Raw genomic sequence first — 25,943 nt, 5'->3', positions numbered from 1 at the left:
TTTTTCATGATTTTGGCTTCTCATGTACAATTACGTCTCTAATCCACAATTTTTTTTTAAAAAAATTGTAGATTTAGAAACTTCTAAGTTCAAATCCTACTGGGCGCAATAGTGACAATAGGTCCTTGGTTATGACATACAACTTAAACCTCATATCTCTAAGTAAGAGAGCATTGGCTGGATATTCAATTCCAAACTCTTTGACTGATATGTATTGACTGGATATTTAATTCCAAACTTGTGGATAGGCTATTAGAAGGATTCGAATTTCGACCATTGAATAAATAATGACATGAAGTACCAATTATTTTGTTGGAGAGGTGGTACCATCAACCAAATTTATCTGGTACTAATAGATAATAAAGTTATAAAAAAAATATTTTTTTTTACTAGTGGATATGATACTTTAACTATAGAAAAGTGCTCTATTTATTTTTTTAATTACATACCTTTTTAGATGTGAACAATTTATTTTTTATTTTTTTATTTTTATTTTTAAATCGACAAGTGTTGTTTGTCTCTATGACGCATGAGTGTGGGTTGTAATATCACCCGTGAGTTAATTTTTTTAATAAGTATTCAAACCCTTGCTATTTCGTATGCCACATAATAAATTTATTTTTGTTTTCACTAACTACTTGAATCAAATGATTTTGGCTGAACAATTAAAAAAAATCTTTTTTCCATTCCTGTATGAGTTAATTTACAAATTAACATTATTTTGTTTGTCATAGGATGGTTTCGTATGTAATTTTTTTTTAACCATCCATATCTTTATAAAAATAAAAATTGCTTATATATTCTTTAAAAATGACATTTTTTATATGCTTATTTAAATAATTTTATTACTTCATATTTCTTTTCAAAATCAACTAAAAAATTGATAAAACTTTTCATTTATTTAAAGGCAACCAAAAAATATTAATTCATTTTGATAAAATTTTTAAATTAATTTGCAACTATATAAATATAAAAAATAAAAATACATATTTTATTGAGGCGCATGAACAAATATGATTTTAAAAAGAATATACCATCAATTACCCACCCGCCATGCAAACAATTTTCTTTTCTTATTTTTTAATTATTATTATTATTATTTAAAAACACTAATTTAATTACATTGTTCAAGATTTTTAGCATTTAATTAAACACAACTTAATTGCTGATCTCGTTTCCCTTTTCCGTTTCCCCGTTCATTTAGGGGGAAACGGATAAGATCAAGGAAACACGTACCCCCAAACGTGTATGCATGAGCTTCACTACGTGGCATGCTTCTGTTGCGGTGAAGTTTGGAGTGTTCAATAGTTTATTTATTTATTTATTTATTTATTTATTTATATGGTTTGAGATTTTTGTGTTCTCTTTCACACTGATGATGGCTTTTAAGAGTGAAAAAGTGAGAAGCACACTCACAAAGCTCATGAGATCTGGAGAGAGTGAGAGAGAAAGTGTGGGTGAGAGTTGTTAGTGTTTTCTCTTCTCACAAAGAAGCTATAAGATTAGAGATTGATGCTGGTTTTTCTTTTTGGGAGTGTGATCTTTGGTGATGTCTTGTCCTTGTTTTTTACTTCTCAAAATGGCATGATTTCTCAATGAATGTTTTGCATTGAGGGAATAAGTGAATAAAGGTTGGATCTTTGATATGAATTTTGCTGTTTATGGTTGGATCTATCTTAAATCTTAGTCAAAAAGGGGGTTTTGCTTCAGTTTTTGGTTTGAGATTGGTTTTTATTGTGAGAGATGCTGAGGTTTTGGAGGATTTTTTGTGGAAAGGTGGGATTTTGGCAATTGGGTGTTGAGTGGATTGAAGTTTTGATTTGATAAGGCTTTTCCTTTGGTTGCTTTTGGCTTTGGTGATTGTTTGTAGTTTCTAGGGTTTGAGGACATTAGGTCTTTTATGGGAGATGTAGTTTGAGTGGATGGGAAGGGAAAAAGTTGGCAAAAGTCTTGGATTTGTAGCGTTCTATTGAAAGCAAAGTGCCAGAACAGCATCAAAAGATGCGGTTTTCCTCTTCTTCCTTCAAATTGAAGATAGTAAAGGTGAGAACAAGGTGCCAAATCCGTTTCCTCTCAATTTCTTTGATTAAATTTCCCAGCTTTTCACCTGAATCCTCTTGCAATTCTTTGCTATTTTTATGGATCCGATCATTCTCTGCAGGATTTCAGCAAATGGAACAGGATTTCAAGCTGCAGAATAGAATCAGTGAAATTCATCATTGAAAGGTGAGAGCTTTGCAAAAGCCCTCATCTGATGTTTTGAATAACTTTATTTCTGAAGAATCTCTGTGACTTTCTGTTCATGGATCACAGCATTCTGTGAAAACTTAAGTGGCATCGGTGTTGAATCTGTTGGTAATTGTGAGCATGCTTAGAGGTTCAGCTAAAGTAGCAACAATGAGAAAAGAGAGTGAGAAGTGTTTGGACTCACAGCTATGGCACGCCTGTGCCGGAGGCATGGTCCAGATGCCGGCGGTGAACTCCAAAGTCTACTACTTCCCCCAAGGGCATGCTGAGCACGCTCAGGGGAAACCAGACTTTGGGAGCTCCCCTCAAGTTCCGGCACTTGTGCTTTGCTGGGTGGCTGCAGTGAAGTTCATGGCTGATCCTGAGACCGATGAAGTCTTCGCCAAGATCCGGCTTGTTCCGGTATGTAGCAATGAGCATGACTACGGTGACGGCGATGAGGAGATGAATTTGGGAAGTGATGGGTCTGAATTGACTGAAAAATCAACTTCCTTTGCTAAGACATTAACTCAATCAGATGCAAACAATGGTGGAGGGTTCTCAGTGCCTCGGTATTGTGCTGAAACTATTTTCCCTAAACTGGACTACTCTGCTGACCCACCAGTTCAAACCGTGCTTGCTAAGGATGTTCATGGTGAGGTTTGGAAGTTCCGACATATATATAGGGGGACCCCTCGCCGGCATTTGCTCACCACCGGGTGGAGCACTTTTGTGAACCACAAGAAGCTTGTGGCCGGGGATTCTATCGTGTTCCTTAGAGCAGAGAATGGTGATCTTTGTGTGGGGATAAGAAGGGCAAAGAGAGGGATTGCCGGAGGATCAGAGTCCCCTGCTGGATGGAACCCCTTGATGAACAATAGTGTGTCCTCTTATGGAGGCTTCTCTCCACTCTTCAGAGAAGATGAAGGGAAGTTCATGAGAGATAATGTTCATGGCGGTGGTATGAATATGAATGGTAATATGAGGGGAAGGGGGAAGGTGAAGGCAGAGTCTGTCATTGAGGCTGCAAGTCTTGCAGCTAACGGGCAACCTTTTGAGGTTGTTTATTACCCGAGGGCCAGTACACCCGAATTTTGTGTCAGGGCAGCAGCAGTGAGAGGAGCGATGAGAATCCAGTGGACTTCGGGCATGAGGTTTAAGATGGCCTTTGAGACTGAGGACTCCTCGAGGATAAGTTGGTTCATGGGAACTATATCATCTGCTCAGGTTGCCGACCCCATTAGATGGCCTAATTCACCCTGGAGACTTCTTCAGGTATACTTTTTCTGTCCAAAATGTTTTCAATTATCTAAAAGTTCTGTTAGATTATTATGGTGTTATGTTGTTGTTGTGTCGTTTTATGTTTGTTCTTCTCCGGTGCATCAATGTACATCGGTTTTAATGTTTAGTGTTTTTTTTCATTGTTCACTATTCAACTATTGTTTTGACATCAACTTCTTGTTAGATTTTTGTCTTCCCAGTTCAGCATCAGATAGTGCATTACATTAAGCTTTGGAGGATTCAGTTATGCTTATTATCATAAATCATACCTCCTTTAACAAATCTGCTAACTGGATCTTTCAATTTAGGCATACAAATTTCATTAAGGTCATTTTCAGCTGAGGCATGTGTTCTTAGTTTGTTTAAAGTAGAAGACTTTATCAGAAAATTATGTTTCTCTAGGAAATGTGCACCACTTTGTTGTGAAAGAAGATAATTTTGTCCATTGAATTGGTTTGCAGGTAACATGGGATGAGCCGGATCTGTTGCAGAATGTGAAACGCGTGAGTCCTTGGCTGGTTGAGCTAGTTTCAAACATGCCGGCCATACACCTAGCACCCTTCTCACCACCGAGGAAAAAGCTCCGATTCCCTCCCCACCCTGATTTTCCCCCCGACGGCCAACTTCCACCCCCCATTTTCTCCACAAAACCCCTTGGGCCCAGCAGAACCCCGTTTTGCTGTCTTCCAGACGGCACTCCTGCAGGCATACAGGGAGCCAGGCATGCTCAATTTGGTGTTACTTTACCAGATCTCCACCTCAACAAACTGCAGGCGGGTCTGTTCCAAAACGGGTTTCACCAGCTTGATAATAATACTCCAACCTCTAGAATCCCCACCAAATTTTTCATCGGAAATCCAAACCTTAAGCTAACAATCGGCAATCCGTCTATGAACACAAAGAAACCTCAGCTAGTACTCTTTGGACAACCGATACTAACTGAAGAGCAGCTCTCTCTAAGCAGCTCCGGAGATGGGGGCTCACCCGTGCTTACTGGAAACAGTTTGTCTGATGAGAATCCTGAGAAAGCCGCAAACATGTCAGACAATTCTGGCTCCGCAATCCATCAGAACGGACCAATTGAAAATTCTTCTTGTGAAGGATTCCGATGGTACAGGGATCATCAAGCCACTGAGCACGGGTTTGAAAATGGTATCTGTAAGGTATTCATGGAAGCTGAGGATGTCGGTCGCACGCTTGATCTCTCTGTTTTCCATTCATACGAGGAGCTGTATGGGAGGTTATCAAACATGTTCGGGATTGAGAAATCAGACATGATGAACCATGTGCTTTACCATGACCCATGCGGTGCTGTTAAACATGCTGGAGTCGAACCATTCAGGTATTCGCTATCGCTACAATCATAGTAAGATATTAGTTAATGCTCAAAAGTCATTCTACAATTACCAAGTGGCTGGTGAATCTTTCTTCTTTTCAAAAGAGTAATTATTTGGAATATCTGGTTTGTTCGATATGTTGGTTGGTGATGTCTGCTTGTTCTTCCATACTCGTGAGATGTTTTTTTCGCTCAATATGTATGACTTTTTCGTACTATTAATTGTTTGCTGATCTAATTAGAAAAGAGATTTGCCCTTGATTGATGAATGTCTTTGCTCGGTTGCAGCGAATTTATGAAAACAGCAAGACGGTTGACGATATTAATGGATTCCGGCAGTGACAACATAGGAAGATAAGACCCTCTTGTCAAATGTACAGATGAATGTGCTAGTTGGTTGTTGGTTGTGCAATCCCATCTAAATATAGTGGGAGGTACCTATTTTTATTATTCATCGTCTTTCAATTCCTATCGTATTTCCATCGGTAATTTGTTCGTTCTTCATTGTCATTTACATTTCCTCAAAAGGGATACAAATCCAAACCCAATTATTATCATCTCTGTTCAATGTGAACTTTAAATTCAGATAAAACATTTCATGTCTGAAATCATGCATTCTGTGGAAGTGGTTTTGTATCTGAAATTTTGGTTAATCTGTTGACAAACTTGATGGAATACTGCAAACACTGCCCATCTTTTCTGACCATCTCTTTGTTTTGCTTTGGTGGATTGAAAACACTGTCACACTCAAACCATTCTTTCTGTAATTTAGATTATACAACTTGGTACTTTTAAAAAAAAAATTCATTAGCAACACATTTAGGTCTTATAAAACTATGATTGATGTTGTTGTTTATATAGCATGATAAGCACACAATTAATAGTTTATGATTTAGAATAATAAGTGTGTCAAATAAATTAATGAAAACGTTGTCATTTGATTCTCTTCACATTTCTTTAAAGAGTTTTTGGTCATCAGACTTGTGTCTGATTTTTATTATTGCATTCCCATGAGACCATCTCATCTTGCTTCATTTAATTGTCTCATTTAGTCATTAGTTAAATAAAAGTTTTGAGTCAAACCAAAGATTGCAAGTTTGAAATTTTGTTAATCACAGTCAGAATACAATCAATTTTCAAAATTATGATCCAAGTTTTAGATTTGCTAAATTTCCTCAAAATTATTGATGTTTGATAAATGTTACCAACTTTCCTTGTTTTTACTAAAATAACTTGAAATTCATATAGAGGTTTAAGTTGGATATTCCGCAAATATTTACATATTTTTTATTTGTAAATCTTTTTGTTTGGGGGAGAGCCATTAGATGTTCATCCAACAACTCCCGAAGAGGACTCATCATCTAGGGACGTCCTTAGATTTCAAATCTAGGGATGTCCATATGCCCTGATGTATCATGCTTTATCGTTATGATAGTAGAAACCGCGTCTACATGTTGCAGATGCTCATCACGTAAAGTGCAGCATGCTTTACGTAAACAATCAACCATCAGATGATGATCCAACGGTTTAGATTTAAAACATCCCTAGATTTGAAATCTAGGGACTTACCTAGATGATGTTTTTTAATATATATATATATATATGCCTAGCAAATTTTGATGCCGGAATATATATCCTCAAACTTCTAACTTTATTTGAAAAAATAAAATTCAAATTATTATTATTTTTTAAATAATGTTAAGTTCAATCTTTTAACCTTTGAACCAAATAGATTTTTAAAAAAATCATGATAATTTCACAAGAATATATATATATATATATAAAAGCTTACAAATATATATTCAATTCATTTTTACTATTAGCTTACAAAAGTTTTGATGAGTTCTAGAAATTTATATTCAATTCATTTTGCAAAAATTACTAGAAATTCGCATGCATAAGCCTATAAAAATTTTCATGTTTAAGTGTTTTATTAAAAATAGTTTACAAATCAGAGATATAATTAATATCTATAATTTAATCTACTGAGATGTAAATTTCAGGAATTGCTCACAAGAAAATGAAAAATTGGCCTATATATTAAGCTCATTCAACCAATTCCAAAAAAAAAATCATGCATAATTACAATAGAAAATGAATCTCAAAGCAACCAAAAGAAAATCAATCAAACATATAGTTACTAATAATGAACACCAGATATGATTTCCAATAGCCATTCTGTTCATTAGAAAGTGGAAGCCATAAGCATCAAGGTAGTTTACAGATCATGCATTGTAGCTAAGAAGCAGCTACAATGAGATACATTTTTATTTATAACAAGTACTCTTAATATTAGAACTCCCGGAGAAGTTGCGAGAAAAGATACATTGATCATGTATCAGCCCGGAGATTATTTTCGAAGTTGACCGGGAGGCTGGATACAAAAGAAAATGTATAAGGAGCAGTGGATTTACCGAACAAAGAGAACCAAGATGGAAGTTTCCCAAGAACACTTGCAGTTTTCGGGGTGGTTCTGTTCAAATCTGTTCTTAGTTTCAGTAATGGTACAGAATTTTCATCTTGTTCGTGCGTCTTCGAAGTATTTAACCAGACAAGATTCAAATAGAACTTTGTCGGTGAGTTCTTCCCTCCAGCGAATTGAATAATATGCCATCCATTTACAGAGCTTTTCTCATCGTTAGGAACCAATTTGTTGGAGCCGACTGTAATTAAATGGCAGATATTAATGTTCATTGTTCTACACAACTACGAGCAAACTGTAAGAATTTTGAATCACAACATCACCTGCGAAAGAGAAGTCACTGATATATTCAGTGTTGATAGCGAGCACCCAACGGTGTGAAAGCTTGGTATCGAGCAACACCCTTGTCTTCCTAATGTCGTCTTTTTTATCACTTTTAATTTTCAGTATAGGAATTTCTGATTTAGACCACCCTTCTTCCGTGTTCTGATAACTCAGGCAACCATATGCTACAGAAAAGGTTGCAAGGTCGAGAGTCTTGTTTCCACAAGAGAACTCTTCGCCCTCGAGGTTCTCCACTATATCAGTCAATTTACCGGGAGTGGAGGAAAACAAAGAAATGTATGATTGTATGTTCTGACTTCCATTTGATCCTGTCGCCTCGACAACATGGACCACCTAGGAACACACAGAAATTTAAAACAAAATTGCAGGTCACTTGAGCATATAATTGAGAGATTAAATCACAAATTTATAATAGAATCTGAGAATCTGAATCCATCAATATAAATGTGTCATTGTACTCTTGTTCTCGATTTACTGACTAAAACCTCAATAATATAAGAAAATAGAGCCAAAGAACATCGATGAGTAGCTAAAACGAAAGAAGAAAGCCGAGTGTTCAAATTATACTCACATTGAGAGTTCGGGAAATGTCATCTGTGTATGCAGGGACAACACCAGTATATACTGCAGCTAGGGAGAGACCAAGCAAAGCAGAGCTAAAAAGTATAAGATGTCCCTTTGCACCTGCAAAAATATCCCAGCAATTTAACCAAAGCCCATATTATATCATAGATGAAGCACTAGTTTATTGATTTGAGGGGGAAAAGAGCGTAAAAAAGTTCAAAAATAAAAGATTATTGCAGGAACAAAAATTATGTATAGTTTTATTTTGAGATATTCATCTTCGAGCAGAGTTTTCAGTGCCATTTGCTACTAGAGCTGCAAATGAGTACCTGAATTATGAATATATGAAAGAAGGTACACCAGGAAAAGACAAACTACAGCAGCAACAACTATCGCAACGATCAGATTCCCGCCCAATTCTGAAGTATTACCTGGGTTCCTGCACCTCAATCGTTAAGTAATGATAACCACTTGATTATTAATATATAAATAACAATGCGAATGAAATCATAATTTGACAGAATCAACCTTCTGCAATTGAAAAATGAACAATTTAATATAGCTGCAGCAGATACTCTCAGGAAACTATTTAGGATCATGTGAGGATGTAACTCTACCTGTCGAATCGAACCATGTTCCCAATTAGTGTCCCAATTAACATAATTGGGATACCAGAAGAGATTACAACAGGAAGTGTCAATCCCATTATTAATGTGGCATCATTGAGCTGTTTTGGTGGCTGAGAAGGGGTTAATGTTGCTTCCATGAGACCATCTGGGAAATAGAGTTGCAAGCATCATCAGCATCGATAACAATAGAAATTTACGATCGAGATTGTAAATGGCACTAAGGTAGAGAGGTACTCACATGCAACTGCAGGTGAGACAAACCAAATGAGTGCCAAATAGGTAGACTGAACCTCGAAATAATGGCCAAGAACAAGAATGACAAACCATTGGACTAAGCCAGATTTAAAAAGCCACCTTTCAGCCTCGTTCTTAATATCTTCAGTGCTAGAATGTAGCTTTTGCATTCTGTTGGAAAAACTAATTTGCAAGAATGTCTGGAGAAGATAGAAACCAATTTGTTGACCAGCAAATGCCCCAAGTAATGCAGGTGCACCAAATAAACCAAGAATCATCCATGGATTTGCAATGTAAGGTATAGGGGAGAAAGAAATTTGCGGTAGGATAAAAGCAACTATAGCTGAAAAACTCAGCGAAAATATCCACATGAGCACGATGCTTAAACATGCTAAACCGAATGATATAGCATTCGAAATACCGCCCATCAGTAATGAAATTGCCAAGATTAGAAGTGCCAGTACTATTACTGAAATTTGAATCATGGTTGCAAGATGTTGCGGGAACACAACCATGTAGACACCCTGCAAATTTGCCAAATTGCAGAAATAATTTAGTTTTGAGAGTATTAGTAAAAATATCTACAAACCCTACAAATAGTCGACATATGTTATCGAAAAGGAACTAATGTAATACCACAACCTGGCTTTACTCAAGCACTGATCACATAATAAACGGTTAATAGTTCGATCCTGACTTAAATAAATATCTGATCTTAACATGAAAGGCTAAGATTCTTTCTTTAATTCATTAAAATTTTAGAGGCAGATGATACAAAATATAATGAAACTTTGCTTGATGCCATTTGAAGCATTATTTAGAAATCAAATTGAGAAAGAACAGCCCTTGCAAAGAAAACTCTCCTATTTTTACTAATGTAAGTCAATAAATTTACAATCTTAAGGTCAAGTAGAATATGCAACTGAAAATAACCAAGAAAAGGTGACACAACAAATTTTTAGTCAAATTGTGCTCAAGTACAATTGCCATCATTTCTTAAAAGGAGATCGATACTTGTAACTAAAGAACATCAATGGGTGCACTGAATTATTCAGGGAACCTCAGTTTTAACCTTTTAGTTATTTACAAAGCACATCAAAGATTTCAAGTATTCTCTGTAAAACAATAGTAAAAGATAATAGGCAAGAAAATGGGAGATTTTGATGACAAGCAATAAATTCCAAATTATAGAAATAACATCACATGATACAGAACTTTCATGGCTCAAAGTTACAGTTGAAATGTTCTCTTGTCTTAAATTCTTGAAGCAAATTATGATTATACCACTGAAAAGAAAAAGGACATCATTCAAGTTGGAGATTCACTATCATGTAGTATTACAGAATTACTTAGCAACAAGTCAAGTTTAAAAAGAGTGTTTTTGTGATATATTTTGCCATACCAGAACATCAAAATAAATAGGACTGTCTTCAGAAGTCCCTCCACGTTTATGCGATAATTCATTGGGAAGATCTTCTGACGTTCCAACTTGAAGCAGAAATGGCAACATATTGTCTCCAAGATGCTGAAGAGATCCTGGCTTCAGCATCTTCAGTTTGTCATTCTGCATTGGAAGGTATGCATTTTTAAGGTGATAACACAGAATCTTCTGAAATGATGCAAATGATTCGAAGGTTCCATACACAAAATCTTAACTAACTGTTGTGTTCTTTCCACTGGATATTTTTACTACCACTGTAACATTTATAGTGCAAAAACTAGTTATACTTCTTGACTGGAAAGTGAGTTTATTTGTTCAGTAAAATGATCAAATTTTCTGAGATAAATATACAAGATCATTGCAAAATGTACCTTTGTGTGGTAAACTGCGGTTCTATCAGTAAATGCAAAGTCAAGCCCAGATAGACCACCAATTTCTTTATATACTTGGAAATCAGTTCCAGAGTTTAGTATTCCAGAACTGAAGAGATCCTGCAGAACCACCACCACCAATGAAATGTAGCATCTACTTTAAATAGGCAAAATGATTATCGGCTAAAGAAAGTAACTCTAAAGAGAGATATTTAGGAAGAAAATGGTATTCTATTCTGAAAGAGTTTCAGATTAATAGAAAGAAATTGCAGAAAATACAGTATACATCAGCTTGTAAATTAAAAGAACAATTTACTTTAAATAACTGATGGGCAAGTAATATTTGCACCAAATGCAGTTACACAAACAACAGATTTTACATCATTTTGTAAGATCGGGACACAAACCTGCGTAATGATCTGACCTGATGGGTATTTTGCCACCTTTGCAAAATTTTCAATAGGGAATGATGATTCAGGACCGCTCTGTTAAATACAGCTGATAAGATTGCATGCTATACATACATACATACATACATATATATATATATATATATATAAAGTAAACAATATGTGAAGACCTGAAATATGCTTGATTTACCGCCAATCCCCATTGCTTCCAAGTCAATCGCATATCGAATTGTAGTACGCCAAGGATGCTGCATGAATGGAAAAAGAGGTTATCCTCTGCTCCATAGATAAATTGCTTATTTTTCAAAAGAATCATGACCTTATAGACTACAATAAGGCATCAAAATGTAAGAATAGAATACTGAGTTGGATTATAACAGGAAATGGCTTCAACTAATAAGATTAAAGAACTTTCCATAACTCAAGAAGTAGTTACGAAGGATTTTTCAATGTGCATCAGGTGCATGAAACAAGGAACACTGTTTTAACTGCAATTTTATTATGAAGATAATTCCCCAGGTTTTAACAGCAAACATTGATGACTGAATTCAAGCTGCATTTCAGCACAAGCTAATCCTAGCAGTTTTAGCCTAACCAGTATAAAAACCCACCTTTTTGGTGTTTTAGGATGCTTAACCAGTATATTGATCAATCCATATGAGAATTATGTAAGTAAGATTATACAACCTGTGTTATAAAGCTGTGAGCACCAGTAAGGCCCTCCTCTTCTCCGGTATTAAAAAAGAAGATAACAGGATGTTTAAAATCATGAGCGCTCTGAGATAGTCCTCGAGCAAGCTCCAACATCACAGCCACAGATGAAGTGTCATCACCAGCACCTTCCCTGAAAAATCATTTTTCTACTTTTATGAACAACCAACAGTATTATGAACAAAAGAATAACCATAATAACATGATTGCTTCACCTCCCAATGCCATGGTAAAATGACTAAATTCTTAACTTGCTAGGAAAATTTTTACATGACAGAAAAGGCAAAGATCAGACAACAGCAAGCATAAACACTTATAGATTGTGTTAAAAATGATAATTAACACATTCAGTCAGATCCTTACAATCCTTCTTTTACTGTTATGTTAAAATAGATACATGCAGGTTAGGATAATATGGTCTTATAAATGTGTTCACACAGTTTCGCAGTTTAAATAAATGTCATATGCATTAAGTGGAGAAAATTAAAATTAAACAAAACGGATATATACACTCTGAAAAATTACTATGAGAAAACCAGTAAATGTGAAATGAAACTTATTATGTCATGAAGTCCATTCATAACTAAGATGAAAGCAAGTAAAAGGGAACTGAAGATAGCATTCTGAATGTTAGTATTGGCACAAAAGAGAAAGAAAGAAACATACGCACTAAAAACCAGTGTCAATGTGGAGCAGAAACCAGAATTGCATCATTTTCTGCTCCAGTTAGATCTTTGGGAGAGCCTCAATAACACGTAGCTTCAAATCCGAATACACAAAGTGTTTTTCCATGAAAATAATCCTCAGAGAGGCGATTTGCTGCCATTATCCGGCTCAAAGTAATCGCTTGGACATTGACCTTCCCATTAACAGTTTGCTGTATCTTATTTTGCTTCTGCCAAAACATACTAATGTGGAAGAATGTTGAGTGATACCAACAGTTAGAGAATGGAATACTAAAACAATAATTAGCAACCCAAACCTGTACTCCAACATCCAGAGCATCTGAACCAACAGAATGAGGTCCCAAACTTGTCAAGAACTTGACATGCTCCAGTGCTGAGGCTTCTGAGAAACCTTGTTCACCTGCTGTTCAGCATCAATAGGTGTTGGGAGACTCTGAAACTGAAAATGGTAGACTGCCCAACTGCTACTGATGAGGAGTACAAACAAGGCCAACCACACAAATGCAGGCCTCAAGTTCTCCTTTTCTTGAAACTTGTTAGAATGTGAATTCCAGCCAATACCATAAGGTTTGGCTGCTGAAGTTGTAGGTAACATCAAGGTTCCCTGAAGAAGTTTACACAAATAGAGAAACCTTCCATTAAACACAGTAACTACATTCAATAATTTATTTGTAAAACTCATTAATCTGACTGATATTGAAGTTCTTTTGTCAGTATAATTACTAGTTCCATCAGCAAAAATGCAGTTTTTATGCATCATGTTAACACTGGGGACCTCAAGATACCTTCTCATGTTGATGTGTTTGTCTTGTTTGAGTTTGTTTCTTTGATGTTTCTTTGTTTCTGGTGTGTTTGTATTCCATGTGTGGACTGCATTTATCTTAATCTAAATTGATTTATCCATTAAAATGACAAATTCCATCACAGAGACCAAAGTTCCTCAAAATAAACTCCATCAACAATCTGAACCAAAGCATCATCTTTCTTCTCACCACATTCCAAGATTTTCTTCCCACAAAAAATGTGCCCAGATTTTACAGAATAGATGAAATTTAAACCATACTATTGAATTGATGGCTACAAAATTGAATAGCATTGTGGAATGAGAAATTCATACAAAAGAGGCAGAGAAATCAAACCTTTGACAATGAACAACACTAGTAGAGATATTCAAGAGAAGAAGCTGTGATTCCATGCATCTTCAGGTTCGCTGCTTAAATAGAGTTTCACTGAGTAAACTTTACACAGAGTACACTACTGACAAAATCAACAGTCAAGATTGAATTTGAAATCATCAGATGTGTGGGTAGAATTTTACTGCGGTTCCGCCCGGCAGCATCAAAGCAATTACCTTCCTCGGATTTGTGATCCGATCAATTAGTGCCGTCCTTCTCACTTATAATGATAGTTGTATGAATGTAAAAATTATTTTTAACTTTATAATTTTCCCCACCAACTCACCATTGGTTCTTAAGTTCCAATTCTATTAATTAAACATATTATGATAGAGATTTATTATAATTATTATAACAAAGTGAATAAACCACTACCACACATGTGCTGCAGCTAGAGAAAATCCAGAGAACAATGGCTCTACCGACAAAAGAATATTCAACTACCACGGGCACACATGTTTTGTAAGATGGATGAGTCAAACTCACATTTTACTTGAGGAGAAAAGACAAATGTACTATTGGATTAAATATATATAATATAAAAATATGATAGAGTTTGTATAAACAACTTTTTGAATAAAAATATTTTTTATAGTATTATTTTTAAAATTTTTAATTTAATATTATTGATCTATAAATTTTACTTTTAATTTTATCAATTAAATAATATGAATTAGGAAATCATTACAAAAATGCACATTATGCTTTATCAAACTTCCATTAGACCTAAAATACTCTCTCAATAATTAAATTGACATCTAACAAATTATGTGATAGCATTAAAAAAGCTTTTAGTCAAAACAATAATATTAAATAATATTCTTTCCAAGTATCCATAATCTCGTTTTATATAGTAAAATAAACATTTTATAAACATTTAGCTAGTATTATATATATATTATTAATTAAAATTATGCATTTAAAGTAATAGTAATGAAAAATAATATATTTAAATATATTAATAAAATTAAATTAGTTATACATCTAGATAATTTGAGATACTAAAATTTCTAAAAATGAACACTTATAATTGAAAGGAGGGTACTGTATATATTAGAAAGACAAAACAAATCATACCCATTTGACAAAAATGCAAACAAAATCTTTCACTTTTGCTAATGTCATTAAGGCATGTGTCATAAGTTTGTCTGAAGAAGTTGGTACGTGCAACTGCGAAATAATGCATGTGGACCAGTCTGTTGTGAAAGAAGATAATAATATATATATATATATATATCTTCATTGAATAAGTTGTTTGTGGATATATAAGATGATATGATCTGAGTTATATATATATATATATATATATATGGTGGAAAGTGAAACACGTATGTAACTTTGTCTAGATGGTTGAGCTAGTTTTAATAATTGCAATACAGAATTGATTCTGTTGTTGTTTCTGCATGAAACCATGTGAATTCCTGCATGGGATGGATATTAATTATCAGTAGGAGAAAGTGAAACAAGTTTGAGTGCTCAAACATGCTTGCATGGCAACTAATGACACCCTAGCTTCAGGGGACGTTCGTTCAGGAAAAAGTGGGGAGTGAGAAAATGGTGCGAAACACAAAACATATCGTTGTCTTTGAAGTGGAGAAAGTGATCTTCTGCTATTTTTGGTGAGTAGATTTTGAATTAAGCTGAAAGCTTCGTTTATGTTTTTCTTGAGTGGGGGAAAGTGAGTCGATCATAAAAGCTAATTTAACTAGTTTATAGCGCTTTTTGATGCTGTAGAAACATCGTGGCTAGCTAATCTTTGGGATTCATGTATCGACAGCGACGAATGAGCGCGAAAGTGCTTGAAAGTGATGTCACCTCCCGACACTGAGAGTGGTCTTACTCGTTTTACGAACACCATTTGACTACGATTGAAATGAGCAGCCACTACACGCTTTCTCACTATAAAATAAAAATAAAAATAATATAATAATAATAAAGCTTGCAGTGACTCCTCTCTAGCTAGCTAGCATGATTTACATCAGGACGGCACTTGAGCTGGCATGTTTAATTTGATATTAACTTTTAGCACTTTAATAAATTGTTGCAGGCTGGTTTGTTCAAAAACGGGTTTCACCAGCTTGATAGTAACATTCCAACCTCTTAATCTATGTTGGTATTCCCTCCGTCACATTATAAAGATATATATGTATAAGCTTTTCATGTCCTAATTATTTTGTCCACATTGTTAATTTTAAATTTAATTTTATTACTCTATTTAAATACGTTGTTCTCCACCATTATCACTTTAAAAATTAAAGCAACTTTTATAAATTTAGAGTATGATTGGAGATGACTTAAACGTACCTTATTATTGAAGTGGTGAGTATTCTACTTTCATTTCTATAAAAACATCCTATCACCATTCAAACAATTGAATGAAAAATAAATATTTATAAATTTATTTATTTTGTTCTTTGAATATACAAAAATAATAAAAGTAAACTATAATTTTGTAAAAATCACTGTTGTTTTCTAAGTTTTAAAATTGCAAAACCATACTCAAAAGTATTTATCATATTCTAAAAATTTAAATCTCAATATAATTTCCACATCAAAATTTTAAAAATATGTGGAGGTAAATTAATCTTTATATATAAAATATATGTTGCCCACCGTCAAACATTTTTGCACTATTTTTCTTTCATATCATCTCTGTGCACTCCAAAGTCCAAACAACCATCACCATCAACAGTCTTAACAAAGTATGATTGATACTGGTTTTGTGCATGACAAACACATCATCAATTTTTGTGGCTTGAGATTAATAAGCGAGGTCAGGGTTCATGAAAACGACGCTATGAATCAAAAGTGGATAAAGCCTGCGAAATTTATTAGAAAAAGAAGAGAAAGAAACGTAGAAAGCAATGCAGTAAGATACAGACCGGCTATGACAATGATAATAAAGGCGATATCGCCGTTAGGGATGAGAATAACGATGCATGAGAGCCCAAGTAAAACAAAAGCAACGATAAAAGTAGATGAGGGAAAAATAGCGGTGGTGGCCGAAGTCACTGTCGGAGACAAAGGCAGGTCCGTGACAGAAAGAAGCGGATTACCGGTGCGTGATGTCGCGATTTCTCGGCAAGTCGGTGGATCTGGGTGGGGAGTTAAAGAGCAACGATCTTACGGCGGCGTCGGATGGATCCTGCTTTGAAAAGGCCTTAGAAGTCTGCGATGTCCAAGAAAAAGAAGCATGTTAGGCGTCTTATTGAGTATAGAGTAATGGATGAATATTTTTGGTTAAAAATCGATTGTTGCGTTTGTTGGGATGTTAGGAAAATGGCTCTAGTGCTTAGATCGAGGTATCCTTGAGTGTAGAATTTAAGGGAGGGATCAAGTGATGGTCAGGATGTTGTAGAGCCGAGAGAATGGGAGAGTAGCAACATCCCTAGCAGACCACCGGAAAAAGACCAAATTCTCAAAAGCGAACAATCGATAAAAAGATGATCTCTTGATTTCAAGTTATTATGACATAGAATACATGTGTCAGTAACATCTTAACTTTTCTTTAAATAGTTTTTAATCATGAGACAGCTATCTGATTTTATTGTTGCATTCCTATGGGACCAAGTTATATAATTTCATTTAATTGCCTGATTTAGTCACAGTTAATTACAAGTTGCAAAGATTGCAACTTGTTATTCTGAACAAAGCACAATCAGTTTTTGAACTCATATTTAATTCTCAGAGTTTGAAGTTTTAAATTTGATAAATTTCCTCAAAATCACTAATGTTTGATAATTTTTTCTAAACTAAATTTGTTTCTAATTTTAAATTCTTTCTTTTTTATTATCATAACGATTTGATATATATATATATATATATATATATACATGTTTATATAAGCCTAGCACATTTTGATGCGGAACTATAAATCCTCAACTTTTTAATTTTGAGGGGACCATGTACCCTTATTCCTGGACCAAAACAAAAAAAATAATAAAATAAAGTGGAAAGTGACTTGAGCTACTTTTAAGTTTGTAAAATTCTTAGCAGATTAGTTTTACTCGATCACTAGCCTTTGCACCCAAAAGCTACATGTTTTGAAATACTAGACGCATAGCGGATATGAGCGGAGTGAGTTTGAATTTTATGGAAAATGCTAGCTTGCGTGGGGGAGTCGTGGGTACTGACCAGATCTGGCGATTTGAGAGGAAGTGGGGTGGTTTTCGTAGGAGTATTAGAGGCAATTTATTGGAGCGGATTCTTGCTTTTTCTCGACTCGGCGTCTTTAGCTCTTCCGTTTCAGAAGGTGTCTCGAAGTTGTCTCTCACGTGAGAGCTCATGTTCTGATTTCAAACTTTCCGCAGGTATCTCAAAGGAGGGAGTCCCATGTACTAGTTGTGCATTTATGGGTTCTGTCGATCTAAGGTATTGAGTATGGTTTTATGTTAGCGTTACATTCTGAAAGATTTTTCGGTTTTGTTTTGTGTTCTGTTTTTGTTGGAAGATATTGGAAGTCTGCGAGGGATTTCTCGGGTGGGGTTTTTGTTAGATCTGCTTGGGGAGATTTCTCGGTGGGGTTTTGTTTTGTTGTTTTGCATTTTTAAATGCTATACCTGTCCCGAAAAAAGTTTTTCGATTGTTATGATTTATGTAATATTTATAATGTACACGTTTCCCGTTTCATTTTGATATGGTTGCGATTTCTGAAAATGGGGTTGAGCGTTTAAAATGAGATATTCTGAGTTTAAGTTTTTGTTGTCTACGTTTAAAGTATTCTGCGTCTCTACGTTTAATAAAAATTTGGGTCTACATTTAACGTTTTGATATCTGACATTTAATAATTGAGGAGTTCTTGGTTTAAAAACCTTATATTTAACGGCAAACTTTTGTGAATCTTGCGTATTGAATGTGTTGTTATTATGTCGCGAGGCTGGTGATTATGGCGGTCGACCTAGTTAATAGGCGATGCTATTTGACAGCGTGAGTGGAGACTTTAGTGAATTGAAAAATAACATGACCCTCGACCTTTGGGAGATTGATCGGCCAGACCCCCGGTATTTGCGGTGGAAATGACTATATACCAAGAGAGGGCCTTCTTGATTCTCTTTTCTGAAAGATGCGATGGTGCGCCTTGATAAATTGGGGATCGGGAAAAGCTGCGAGTTTGGAGACCTCAGATGTGGCCCTAGTTGGCTTGAGTACTAGCACGTTGTGATGGCGGCCGCGGTGGTGCTTCGAGAAGAAGAAAACGGTCGGTGTTCGAAGGGAGGTATCTGCTCGAAAAACCCTCACGAGAGGCAGGAGACTCGCATCAGAGGCACTCGAAGTGCGACTTGTTCGACGGAGGAGAAGAAGATAATTTTTGTCGAAACTCGATGGTGTACCTCGTGAGTGCGGTCCTCTTCCCAAATAGGTCGTACTCGGTTCGAAGCCCGGATGGTTGATTATGTCGATGATCATCCCGGCCGTGGGAAGCGATCTGCGTAGGCGCGCGCGAGCCTGAAGTGGCTTATGGAGGATATTCCACAACCCGGCCGCTCGAGGTCCGCAGATAGATCTTGTTGGGAAGAGAGCCCAGTGAGAATGCGTTAGGGGTTGCTTGGTCGCGCTTAGCGTCTGGTTTTATGTGTGCCGGGAGCGAGGGGAAGAAAGTCCGTTTAGCGAGATCAAGGATCTTGTCTTCTGGTGAAAGTACTGCAGGAAGGCGGCGGTGAAACCGACTTGTCGTGGCTACGATGGAAAAAGGAGGTAATAAATCATGGACGATGTTTAACATGAGTCTTTTAATGTTTAAAACATTTTATTTAGCGTTTAACTTTAGTATTTACCGTTTAACTATTATTCATATTGGTTTAAATATTTTGTTCTCCGTTTAATTATATTCTATAACGTTTAAATATATAAACACTCTGTTTAAATATAGTTTTTATATTTTTAAAATGAATGATTTCATTTGAAATTGTTTGGTTTACATATGTTAGTTTCTGAGGACATTTGGATTCGGCCCGAATCTTGAAGAAGAAATATTTGTTGAGACAGCCAGGCGGATGGATGCTTATTGCTCAGAAACACTACACTTGCTGGACGGCGGGATGAGGAGAGCGTGACCCTACTATCGATGTGTGTTGGGCAGCTGGATTCTCCTACTTCGCCGACCCGCTGCGCGCCAGCGTTCCTCGGCCAGGAGGAGCCCTCCCCTGCGCGGTGCATTACGGCCTCTGCACGGCAGCGGTCCCCGATTGTGGCAGCAGCCGTGGCAGCCCACAGCGATATTAGGCGAAAGATGTGCACCTGCTTACTCTTGCTCAAGGCGTGCAGAATATTGATGACAAAGGTTTCCTCGACATGCGCTTCGTGTTGGTAGCTGGAAGGGCGTTAGCGGCCATTTGCGCCATCCTGGCGAAGCTGACGCCGGAGACGAGCAGGCGTCGGGTGACGAGCGGCGAGCGTCGTCGGGAAGATCGTTCAAAGCGGCCACATTCGAAGAGACTTGCGAAAAAGGAGGAAGCAATCTTGCCTGCATCCTCGCGCGCAGGTGACGATGAAAGCAATACTGACACCATCGGTGCGTCTTTATTGCTTGAGTGCATCGCCGTTGATGACATGACCGTGCGGTGGGAGGGACGTCGTAGATGATGTGGCGTTGCGGCGGTTGAGAAGGTCGATTGACTCTCTTCTTGATAAAATCCTCGACCCGGTGGAGCCATGGGCTGCGAGGATGCGGCATCAGATGGAGACGCGATCACGAAGATCGAGAACGAGTTGAGGGTGTGTCTCCCGATGATGATGTTATCATAGCCCGCGGTTGAGAGATCGTTGAATCATTCTTGGTGGCGTGGCAGAATCGACGAGCATTAGCGTGACGACAATCCACCGCAACAAGAACCGTGTAAGGATGTCTGCGGTTGATCTTTGTCGGCCCGTCGAATCCGTAGACCCGACGCAATCCACGACAAGAACAACCATGTAAGGATGTGTCTGCGGTTGATCTTTGTCGCCATCAGTCAGCGTCGAAGGAGATGATCTTTGTGAATACCCCGAGTCGAGCAGCGAGGAGAGATGATCGAAGACGATCAGACAATGGGACGGAGACGGCTCGGAAAGCTTTTATTCAGAAGAAGAAGAAATGGGTTGGCATGTGGCGTCTTAACAAATCACGAGCGTTAGTTGATGGATCTTCCTCGGTTGCTCTATGAGACGAGGTAAGTTTAAGTTTTTATGATATTGTTTAAAGGTTTTGTTATAGTGTTTACGATTTTCTAATAGTGTTTAATGCCTTTGTGTTGCTCGTTTAATTTGTCTACTTAACGTTTAATTATATATAATATCATGTAACGATTGATAATATCATTTAAATATTTCTGATATGGTCTTATTATATACATTATCGTTTAACCTCGGCCTTTATCGTGTGGAAGAATGGCACTTGTCGCATTTCTGCGACAGGTCATACTACTTATTTGCTTGAGGGAAGGAGATGGTGCATGACGTGATGTGATGGGCGGCTTTTCGTATGACATAATACAAAAAGTCGGCGAGCAGCGCATATCTTCTGAAGCGCCTCGACTCATCACCAGGGGCCGCTTTGCTGACTGTTTATGTCAGCGGAGCCGGCGCGTGAAACAATTATGGCTATGGTCGGAGGATGTGTCGCAACATGCATTAAGTTAGTGTCGTCCTCCGATAATCATGAATGGCCACTTCCATGTATGGTCGATCGCAGACGATGATAAACAAGAATCTGAGGCGTTATTCCTTCGTGATCAGGAGTGCGATAAGAGCAGACGTTGGACATGGTAAGGATTTCTTTAATTATGTCAGATTAATATACGTTTGAGTACGTAGTCGGTGATTCTAATACTCGACTTCTAGTATTTCGACAGTGAATCTGTTCGACGATTATGTCGATATGTGAGTTTGGCGTTGACGGCTGCAGTACCGGCTCGTGCCGCGACTTGGAAACCCCTGCGCAAAAACGAGGAAGCGTCGATTATGCGAATCTACGTCATGCGGTTTTGTCGAGCAATTACTTTGGGGTGAGATTCTGACGCTTCTGCAGACGAGGCGTTCCTACCTCGGATGAGGTATGTTACGCATCAGGGAGGGAGGCGGCGGTGTCATGACAAAAGTGCGTCCTAGCAGGTTAAATTTTTGTTTTTTGAAAAACATGTGCTGTATATCTGATGTAAATTTTTGTTTGTTTTGAATTGTAGAGCGAGGTTAAATTCATTCGGTTTCATTTCATTGTTTAATTTTCACGTTCTAATTGTGCATACGTTTCACTTTCGATTGTTTAAATATACTATATATCGTTTAAACATCGGTTTGAAATATTTCAAAAATTCTGGTGTATCCGTTTAAAAATAACAACGTCTCTTGTTAAACTCATGCATTCGTTGTAAGAGTAAGAGTTTAAACATGGAAGTTGCCGATCATTTGATACGATGTTTCTCTTTAGAAACAATGTTTCTCTTTAGAAATATTTGATTAAGGTATGTTACCATACTAGGAGGAGGCGTAGCGTCCGTGAGGAAACCGGTTTAAATATAAGCAGTAGCGTTCATTGATGTTCATTTCATTGTTTAATTTGCGTTGTAATTGTGTACATTTCCGTTTCGTTGTTTAAATATACCATATATCGTTTACATCGGTTGAAATATTTCAAATTACGAGTGTATCCGTTTAAAATAACAATGTCTCTGTTTAAAAATACATTCGATTCGATTGTAAAAGAGTAAGAGTTTAAATATGGAAAGTTGCCCATCGATACACAATGTTTCCTAGTCATCGTCGATCATTTACAATACCTAGTCGCGCTGATTTCATTCTGCAAAGATCGTCGATTGTGGCCGAGATCCATGGCGGCCGGTGCCAGATGTAACTTCGCGGGACGTCAGCGCTGCGGGACTCGATCCTCTTTTCGTCCTAGGCGCAGTCGCCTTCTCGTCGCGAGGCGGTAAAGCAGAAGCTACGATTTCCGATCTCAAGAGGCATGTCATCGATCGGGTATAAGAATATAGCTTCCTTATGCGCCCGATTTGTAATTGATCGGCGGTGAAGTACCGGTAATAATCGATGTGCGTTGGTGTGCATGCGTTATTCTTACCTGAGCGTGTTTGCAAGATACCATAAAACTTACCGCCGCCGACATGAACAAGTTACGATGGCCGAGATCCGAGTTCTTTGCGCTGACCGATCGCTTCGTAGCGATCGTCGACAGCGGCGACTAACCTGCGAAAGATTTGGTGCATCCGATAATGATCTCTACTAGTGTAATGATCTACGGGCGTAAGTAGGTCTCCCATTTTGTTCGGCTTGCTCATGCGGTTACGTAACATGCGCATCGACTTGAACTACAGCAAATAAGGTTAAACAAAGGTAATGGTTAAATAATTCAGTAAACATGTTTTGAACATTATTGTAAATATTTAAACGAAAGGATTAATATTTAAAGTCGAGGACAAGTGTAATTAAACAAGATTGAGAATGTTTAAATGTTAAGTGCTTGAAACCAACATTACGAGACCTTATGAGTCGACCATTTTCGTCACGGTAAAATGGCGAGCTTCCTTGATCAAGCATTGAGCGAGCTCACATGACGTTTGAGACTACATCTCGCGAGCGATCCTTACTCGAGCACGGATGAGTGGGCCCGATGCGCCGTGTCGGGTTATTGATCGACCGAGTGATGAGCTTGTGATGTGTGCATGGTTTCATTCGCGGTGTCATCGAAAGTCTTTTGGCGAGTGGATGCTCTCGCTTGATCTTGAGCTGTATGGACGCAGCACTCCTCCCTCGATGCTTCGAGTCGGCGTGGGCTTTCGTAGGTGAAAATTGACTCAGATAGCCAGAAGGCAGTGTGCGTTGTTGGCGAAGGGAGAGACTCTGTCGCAGTGCGCTCACTGAGGCCCTTGGTCTGTCGAGGCCACGAAGGTAATTATCTCGTGATAATCTGCGTCCTCGTATATGGGCGTCGCCCTGGCAGAATATGAGACCGAGTCGTGGCGTGGTCCTGGGTTGTCGACGCTATACCCGAAGAAGCGTGTGACCATTGTTTCCGTCTTTCACCCGTGGCGCCCGATGAGTGTACCGATGTTTTCCGAGGAGGTGTGCCGTGACAGCGGCCGGCGGCTGACACAGAGCCCTCTTGGATCCCACAATACCTGCAGCCGTTGAGAAAGAGTGCACGTTTAAAAGCGATCGACCGTCTCTTTCCACGATCGCAACGCTGCCGGGATTTGTCTCGAGCGCTTATCCACGTACCGAAGCAAAGCGGTGATCGTGGCGAGATGTCGGCTATGCCGTCGAGGACCACCCGGGCGTGCTCTTTTCCCAACCAAAGCACTGCTTGTATGCGGAGTATGTGGACACACCATGCTCCACGCAACATGTCGCTTCTGAGATGTCGATGGCGCTTGTACTGAGACGGTCCTTGACTTCTGGATGCTCGTGCGCTAACCCCATTTTGGGCGGCTTTCGGATGGACGCCGAACCTATGCCACCACCGCCGCAAGCGTGTGGCGGGTTGATTAATGTCTTTGATTACTGAAAGTATTTTTGTTATACTCCTTTTGCGGTGCGTGAAGGCGCCCGGTGATTGTCGGCGTAGCGTTCCGGTCGCGTGTTTTTAGTTCTTGTGAGATTGAGTGAATTTTTTGATTGCATGATTTGAATTATCTGAAATGTTGACAGCCAGCGTTGTCGATATCGGCGGCAGACTTGGCGGAATGATGCGAGGAGGTAAGGCGTCCAGCGTCGAGTGTCTTAGTTGGGGATGAATGGGACTCGTGAGTACGAATTCACATGACAGTTGGTCGAATAAAAGATCAATATGTTAGCGGAGAATATAATGTTTAGTGATAATGACAATGTTTAAGCGTTAAATTAAATCTTAAGCGTTTAACTAATAGCGTTAAGGGACTAGTTACGATATGTTAAGTTGTGCGGACGTATTTACGATGTGACCCGAACGGTGGAATAGTTAAAGAGGCTTGACTGAAGGTAAGCGTCGTTTTCGTTAGGATTGATTTATTGCGCGTTTTTGTCTGACAGGATGGGCTTCTGACATTGTGAAGATGGAGTGGGCGTGGCATTGTCGATTGGAAGTCGGCAGTCTGGGTTTTGTTAGGCGAGCCGTTTTTTATCGATACGGTGTGATGAGCTTAACCTGCGAGAGAAACTTGAGACCCCGTCGCTCGCGTATCTCGTTAACGTGGTGGGCGGTGTGGACGTTGGCGCTTGCTCACGTTGGATCTGTGATGCAAAAACTCTCCATAATATTCGTTCGAGGAATCGTTAAATGACAATGAAGTGAAGAACAAAGAAGGCGGAGAAGAAGAAGTAGAAGATGTAAAGAGCAAGCGTCGGTAGAGGCAAGAAAAAGTCTTGATTGTGTCATGGGGTTAGTTGGGCGTGATGTGATTGGGTGTATTTTACTCGTCGCAAAAGGGGAAATATATGTTTATCGTGAGGAAGAGCGTGTTCGTCGTTCGAATGAATGTTCTCAAGCTCAACATGGTCTCTGTGTAAGCGTCGAGCTTTTATGTTTAAACGGATACGTATAGTGTTTAAAATAATGGTTAGCTTTTAATACTAAAGTACATATCATATAAATAATATGTTATTGTTTAAATTGAATGCTTTCTTGACGTGGCGTTGAAGATGGGTACCTCACGGGTCGGCTTTTTAAAACTATTTCGTATTTTCTCTTAAACACGGTTGTCGTTGTTTAAGAGTAACTTGAGTATTGTTTAACTTTTTCTGTTGTTTACCGTTGTCGTTGTTTTAAGAGTAACTTTTTTCTTAGACACCGTTGTATTTTTTAAACGTATTCATGTATTTTCTGGCTATTTTACAATGACGTTCTTTTTGTTTCCGCATTGTTTGTTTTTCTTGGGTCTATGTTTAAATTTGAGTTCGGTCGGGATAAGCTTGTTAGTTTATTTGTAAAGATTTAACAGCATTTAGTTTGTCAGTTCGGGCTTTGGCGCTCGCGACTCGACCCTCGTGAGTTGTGTATTCGAATGCTCCATTGATGTTGCATAACATTTGCTCCAACGTGCACTGGCCTTCTGCTTTTAAAAGGTTAAACAACACACATTCGCGAAAAGCATTATTAATAAATGTGTCATTGGTGGGACTTAAGCGAAAAACAATACGTAACCAT

At 37.9% G+C, this 25,943-nt stretch overlaps 2 protein-coding genes across 6 annotated transcripts in view; one reads left to right on the top strand and one right to left on the bottom strand.

Moving 5' to 3' along the window:
* Positions 1-1,884: 1,884 nt before the first annotated feature.
* On the top strand, positions 1,885-5,442 carry LOC120275557 (auxin response factor 18-like). Of its 5 annotated transcripts, none has more exons than XM_039282175.1 (5): positions 1,885-2,043; positions 2,162-2,226; positions 2,314-3,501; positions 3,969-4,849; positions 5,132-5,442. In XM_039282175.1, the coding sequence occupies exons 3-5, from the start codon at positions 2,368-2,370 to the stop codon at positions 5,199-5,201; spliced, it is 2,085 nt and encodes a 694-aa protein (XP_039138109.1). In that variant the 5' UTR covers positions 1,885-2,043; positions 2,162-2,226; positions 2,314-2,367; the 3' UTR covers positions 5,202-5,442. The 5 variants fall into 5 exon arrangements, with proteins under 5 accessions (XP_039138109.1, XP_039138108.1, XP_039138112.1 ...); XM_039282178.1 differs by having other exon boundaries at positions 1,889-2,043; positions 2,170-2,226; XM_039282177.1 differs by having other exon boundaries at positions 1,890-2,054.
* Positions 5,443-7,000: 1,558 nt separating this feature from the next.
* LOC120275528 (endoplasmic reticulum metallopeptidase 1-like) overlaps positions 7,001-25,943 on the bottom strand; it is a gene marked incomplete at its 5' end in the record, with an annotated part of 22,021 nt that continues 3,078 nt past the window's right edge. Inside the window, 11 exon segments of the mRNA XM_039282144.1 lie at positions 7,001-7,506; positions 7,589-7,943; positions 8,182-8,294; positions 8,504-8,613; positions 8,792-8,948; positions 9,042-9,561; positions 10,440-10,601; positions 10,850-10,969; positions 11,257-11,334; positions 11,430-11,507; positions 11,947-12,103. Of these exon segments, the coding sequence (XP_039138078.1) occupies positions 7,175-7,506; positions 7,589-7,943; positions 8,182-8,294; positions 8,504-8,613; positions 8,792-8,948; positions 9,042-9,561; positions 10,440-10,601; positions 10,850-10,969; positions 11,257-11,334; positions 11,430-11,507; positions 11,947-12,103 (2,182 nt within the window).

This window comes from Dioscorea cayenensis, chromosome 14, assembly GCF_009730915.1.
Source record: "Dioscorea cayenensis subsp. rotundata cultivar TDr96_F1 chromosome 14, TDr96_F1_v2_PseudoChromosome.rev07_lg8_w22 25.fasta, whole genome shotgun sequence".
Classification (NCBI taxonomy): Eukaryota; Viridiplantae; Streptophyta; class Magnoliopsida; order Dioscoreales; family Dioscoreaceae; genus Dioscorea; species Dioscorea cayenensis.
This window is presented reverse-complemented; position numbering and strand designations above follow the sequence as displayed.

Bases quoted from the DNA above. Each gene is read 5' to 3' on its own strand.
- LOC120275557 (XM_039282175.1), top strand. From the start codon at position 2,368: ATGCTTAGAGGTTCAGCTAAAGTAGCAACAATGAGAAAAGAGAGTGAG. The intron at 3,502-3,968 runs GTATACTTTTTC...ATTGGTTTGCAG, and splicing joins CACCCTGGAGACTTCTTCAG to GTAACATGGGATGAGCCGGA. The intron at 4,850-5,131 runs GTATTCGCTATC...GCTCGGTTGCAG, and splicing joins GCTGGAGTCGAACCATTCAG to CGAATTTATGAAAACAGCAA.